At 50.6% G+C, this 5,693-nt stretch overlaps 1 protein-coding gene across 4 annotated transcripts in view; it reads left to right on the top strand.

Moving 5' to 3' along the window:
• The window catches only part of Dag1 (dystroglycan 1), a 57,325-nt gene extending 51,881 nt beyond the window's left edge, over positions 1-5,444 (top strand). For all 4 annotated transcript variants that reach the window (XM_028756666.1, XM_028756664.1, XM_028756665.1 and 1 more), the window contains exon 4: positions 632-5,444. In XM_028756666.1, coding sequence (XP_028612499.1) covers positions 632-3,034 — 2,403 coding nt within the window. In that variant the 3' untranslated portion in view covers positions 3,035-5,444. The remainder of the gene's footprint in view (positions 1-631) is intronic.
• The last annotated feature ends 249 nt before the right edge of the window (positions 5,445-5,693 follow it).

Below are 5,693 nucleotides of genomic sequence, written 5' to 3'. Positions count from 1 at the left end.
CCGCCTGCCTCTGCCTCCCAAGTGCTGGGATTAAAGGCGTGCGCCACCACTGCCCAGCTGGTTTTATTTGTTAAGATTTATTTTTTTAAATTTATGTATCAGTGTATTTGCCTGCATGAGTTTATGTGCACATGTGTGCAATTCCTAGAAGAGGCCAGAGGAGGTTAGGATCTCCAGAAGCTGCAGTTACAGCTGCCTAATGTGTTCTAGGAACAAAATCCCAGTCCCCTGGAAGAGCAGTCTTCCCTCTTAACTGCTGAGCCAGCTCTCTAGCTTTGTTTGTTGGTTTTTAGAGACAGGGTCTCAAACTGTACCCCAGACTGGCCTTCAGTTCATCCCTCCTTAGATCTGCCTCCTGAGTTCTGGGATTACCCCTGAACGCCATAATGCCCAGTCAAAGTCCATACATCCTTAAGGACCATGACATCCTAATGTGTCCCACTCAGTCTTGTATGTCATGTAGCAGGGCATTACTGCTTTCCTCAGGAGGTGATGAGTTGGATTTCCCAGCAGGAATTCTAAATTATTCCTTCAGCTTATCACATAACTCAGACCCATGGTTTATTATGGTGATCGTCTTAGGCTGTGCAATGATGATAACATTTATAACTCACACTTATGTTTCTTTTAGGTGTCTGCAGCAGGGAAGGAGGCCTTGCCATCTTGGCTACACTGGGACCCACACAGTCATATTTTGGAAGGCCTTCCTCTTGACACTGATAAAGGTGTACATTACATCTCAGTGAGTGCTGCACGCCTGGGAGCCAATGGAAGCCACGTCCCCCAGACTTCCAGTGTGTTCTCTATCGAGGTCTACCCTGAAGACCACAGCGAGCCACAGTCTGTACGGGCAGCCTCCTCAGACCCTGGTGAAGTAGCATCACCTGCCTGTGCTGCTGATGAGCCAGTGACTATCCTTACAGTGATTCTGGATGCTGACCTCACTAAGATGACCCCAAAGCAAAGGATTGATCTGTTGAACAGAATGCAGAGCTTCTCAGAAGTAGAACTTCACAACATGAAGTTGGTGCCTGTAGTGAATAATAGACTATTTGACATGTCGGCCTTCATGGCTGGCCCAGGAAATGCAAAGAAAGTGGTAGAGAATGGGGCTCTGCTGTCCTGGAAACTAGGCTGCTCCTTGAACCAGAATAGTGTCCCTGACATCCGTGGTGTAGAAACCCCAGCTAGGGAGGGTGCTATGTCTGCCCAACTTGGTTATCCTGTGGTGGGTTGGCATATTGCTAATAAGAAGCCCACTCTCCCCAAACGAATCCGGAGGCAGATCCATGCCACGCCTACACCTGTTACTGCCATTGGACCGCCAACCACAGCCATTCAGGAGCCACCATCTAGGATAGTGCCTACTCCCACATCTCCAGCCATTGCACCTCCAACAGAGACCATGGCTCCTCCTGTCAGGGATCCTGTTCCAGGGAAGCCCACGGTCACCATTCGGACTCGAGGTGCCATTATTCAGACCCCAACTCTGGGCCCTATCCAGCCTACTCGGGTGTCAGAAGCTGGTACCACGGTTCCTGGCCACATCCGCCCAACACTGACAATTCCTGGCTATGTAGAGCCCACTGCAGTTGTTACTCCTCCAACAACTACCACAAAGAAGCCACGAGTATCCACGCCAAAACCAGCAACGCCTTCAACTGATTCATCCACTACCACAACTCGAAGGCCAACCAAAAAACCACGGACACCCCGTCCAGTGCCCCGGGTCACCACCAAAGCACCCGTCACCAGATTGGAGACAGCTTCCCCATCCACTCGAATTCGTACTACCACCAGTGGAGTGCCCCGTGGAGGAGAACCTAACCAGCGGCCAGAGCTCAAGAACCACATTGACAGGGTAGATGCCTGGGTGGGAACCTACTTTGAGGTAAAGATTCCATCAGACACATTCTATGACAATGAGGACACCACTACCGACAAGCTCAAGCTGACCCTGAAGCTGCGAGAACAGCAGTTAGTGGGCGAGAAGTCTTGGGTTCAGTTTAACAGCAACAGCCAGCTTATGTACGGCCTGCCTGACAGCAGTCATGTGGGAAAACATGAGTATTTCATGCACGCCACAGACAAAGGGGGCCTCTCTGCTGTGGATGCCTTCGAGATCCATGTTCACAAGCGCCCACAGGGGGACAAGGCTCCTGCGCGCTTCAAGGCCAAGCTTGCAGGTGATCCAGCGCCAGTGCTGAATGACATCCACAAGAAAATTGCTTTGGTAAAGAAGCTAGCTTTTGCCTTTGGGGATCGAAACTGCAGCTCCATCACCCTTCAGAACATCACCCGGGGCTCTATCGTGGTCGAGTGGACCAACAACACCCTGCCCCTGGAGCCCTGCCCCAAGGAGCAAATCACAGGGCTGAGCCGCAGGATTGCTGATGAAAATGGGAAACCTCGTCCTGCCTTCTCCAACGCTCTGGAGCCTGACTTTAAGGCTATGAGTATTGCTGTGACGGGCTCTGGCAGTTGTCGGCACCTCCAGTTTGTCCCTGTGGGACCACCCTCTCCTGGAACCTCAGTAGCACCAGCAACAGAGGTTCCAGACAGGGACCCTGAGAAGAGCAGTGAGGACGATGTTTACCTGCACACAGTTATCCCAGCTGTGGTGGTCGCAGCCATCCTGCTCATTGCTGGAATCATTGCTATGATCTGCTATCGCAAGAAGAGGAAGGGCAAGCTGACACTTGAGGACCAGGCCACCTTTATCAAGAAGGGGGTGCCTATTATCTTTGCAGATGAGCTGGATGACTCCAAGCCCCCGCCCTCTTCCAGCATGCCGCTCATCCTGCAGGAAGAGAAGGCTCCCCTCCCTCCTCCTGAGTACCCCAACCAGAGTGTGCCCGAGACCACTCCTCTGAACCAGGACCCTGTGGGAGAGTACACGCCCCTGCGGGATGAGGATCCTAATGCCCCTCCCTACCAGCCACCCCCACCCTTCACGGCTCCCATGGAGGGCAAGGGCTCCCGTCCCAAGAACATGACCCCATACCGATCACCCCCTCCATACGTTCCCCCTTAACCCACAAGCGCCTGGGTGGAGGCAGGGGTAGGGCAGGGGCCTGGAGACAACTTGGTGTTGTCTGTGAGACCGGTGGCCCACAGACCGTTGCCCACCGGTACCCAACACCTGACCTAGCACACACTGACACACAGGGCCTGGACAAGCCTGCCCTCTCTGGTCCTCCCAAACCCCAAAGCTGCTGGAGAGACTTTGGGGGACTTTTTTATTTTTATTTTTTGCCTAACAGCTTTTTGTTTGTTCATAGGAAAGTCTTCGCTGCGTTTTTGGTGGCTCTGAAGCACTGTTTGAGTAGAGTAGAAGGAGGGAGCGAGGAACCGTGAATGAACTCGCAGGCAGCGCTGGGTGGCCCCCAGCTCGCTCTCTGCATTTTGCCTTTAACACTAACTGTACTGTTTTTTCTATTCACGTGTGTCTAGCTGCAGGATGTAACATGGAAAACAGTAGCTAAAGATTAAATTCAAAGGACTTTCAGAAATTAAGGTTAAGTTTTTACATTTAATCTGCTGTTTACCTAAACTTGTACGTATAATTTTTGGGTGGGTATGGGGAATTGCTTTGCTAAAAATAAGCTCCCAGGGTGTTTCAAGCTTAGAGAAGACCAAGGGACAGTATTTTTTATCAAAGGAATCCTATTTTTTCACACTGTGTCAGCTTGGTTGCGCTGATATCCCAGAGCCTGACTGAGGGCCTCCTGGTCCTGGCTCGGGTGCCAGGGCCCTGGTGCTGGGTTTGCTCTCCCGCTGTTGCCAGGAGCTGGAAGCTGGAGGGGCCTCTTGGGCCATGGACATCCTGACCTCTACCCCATGCACGCTAGTGGCCTACCACCAAGGGGTCTGCATTTCTGTGGGAAAGGGACTCCAAAAGGCATTGGTGGCTGTGGCCTCCAACCTAGGTGCTCCAAGGTGGGCCAGCTGCTCATAGGGGCACCTGGGAAGGTCGAAGGACTCCACCTCATCAACCTTTTGTTTCCCCTTCTCTAGGTTTGGTTTGGTTTTGTTTCCTTCCCTCTTAAAAAGGAATATTATGGTCTTTGAAACACTCAGTGGGGGACATTTTGGTGAAGATGCAATATTTTTATGTCATGTGATGCTCTTTCCTCACTTGACCTTGGCCACTTTGTCCCAACAGTCCACAGCCCTACCCCATACACCCTGCCCCCTCTTCTCTGGCACTCCAGTCCTGGGCCTTGGGCCTGAACAACTGGAAAAGGTCTGGTGGCTGGGGAGGAGTGCCAGCAATAGTTCATAGTGAAAACCTGTGGGCTCTCAAAGCTAATTTTTTACTAAAGTTTTTATACAGCCTCAAATTGTTTTATTAAAAAAAAAAAGATTAAAAACTGGTGATGCCTAACAGCGGTTTGTACAAGCTCCTAGTGTTGATCCATGGAACTGATGGCTCTGCTCATTTTTGACCCCCCCCCCCCTTCTTTTCCTAATGGGTTAAATTCTGGATTACATAGAGGCTTCCTTTGCCTTTTTTAGCAGAACATTGTCCATCTGTCTGCATCTCTGTCCCATGACTCAGGGGCACCCACTGTGCTTGGAGTCTCCTCCTTTGGAAGAAACCATTTTGAGCATGCCTTTTCTTGATGTCTGAGTTATTTCGGGTACCTTTTAGGGAGGAATGCCTTTTGCAATAATGTATCCCTTCCCTGATGGAGGGTGGGTGGGTTGATCCAGGCTCCCTTTGCACACGGAGCAGTAACTTCTAAGCCATATCGACTGTTTAGCAGAGGGTACGCTGTCTCAGGAAGGGAAGGCCAGTAGGACAGAAGCATTCCTTCCAAACGGTGGTTCCTTCTGCATTCTCCACAAGGCCTACCCCTTCCTGCTCAGCCCCCAGGAAGGTTCTTTACAGTGAGCAGTGCCCCATGGGGGAGTCTGCTGATGAGTGCTTCATAGATGGCTGGTGGCTGGGCCTTGTGCCTCCAAGCTCTGGTCCAAGCTGGAGTTTCCCTGATGTTCCAGAGTCAAGAGCAGGGATCTGACCTGATGAAATTATTTCTGGTGACCTCATCAAAAATAAATAAATAAATCCCAATATTCCAGGTGAGGGCTTTGGAAAGCCTTCTAGATAACTCTGTTGTTGCTCGAAGCATCCCCACCATTGGGCATTGCCATGTAGAGAGGAGGCTGGCCCAGAGTGGCCTGTTGTCATAGCAACTGGAGGCAGTGGGGCAGTGAACAGAATAACAACAGCAACAATGCCTTTGCAGGCAGCCTCCTCCCTGAGCCCTGAGCTGGCAATGGCCATCAGACTCTGAGACAGAGAGCCAATTTCACATTCAAGTGTTCACCAACCACTGACGTGTTTTTATTTCCTTCTATATGATTTTAAGATGTGTTTTCTGCATTCTGTATAGAAACATATCAAACTAAATAAAAGCAGTGTCTTTATTACAATGCCATTGCCTTTGTCTATTTACATGGGCTTTTATGGTTCCTGGGTGTGAATGATGGGAGGGAATCATCATGTTAGAGAAGGCAGCTCAGGCGACCTCTGCGGAAGCTTTTGTTTGTGTACCTCTGAGAAGGCAAGGTCTGTATTCCAGGAACCTTGCCAATATGCAAGCTTCTTCTAGTGCCCCTTCTGCCTTTGAGTCAGTCAAGACTAATTTTGGTCCTCAGTTTCCTCACTTGCAAAGGTAGGGTATGAC

This window comes from Grammomys surdaster, unplaced genomic scaffold (assembly GCF_004785775.1).
Source record: "Grammomys surdaster isolate TR1022 unplaced genomic scaffold, NIH_TR_1.0 126131, whole genome shotgun sequence".
NCBI classification, from domain to species: domain Eukaryota; kingdom Metazoa; phylum Chordata; class Mammalia; order Rodentia; family Muridae; genus Grammomys; species Grammomys surdaster.
Note: the sequence above shows the minus strand (reverse complement) of the source record. Positions and strands in the feature narration are given on the sequence as shown.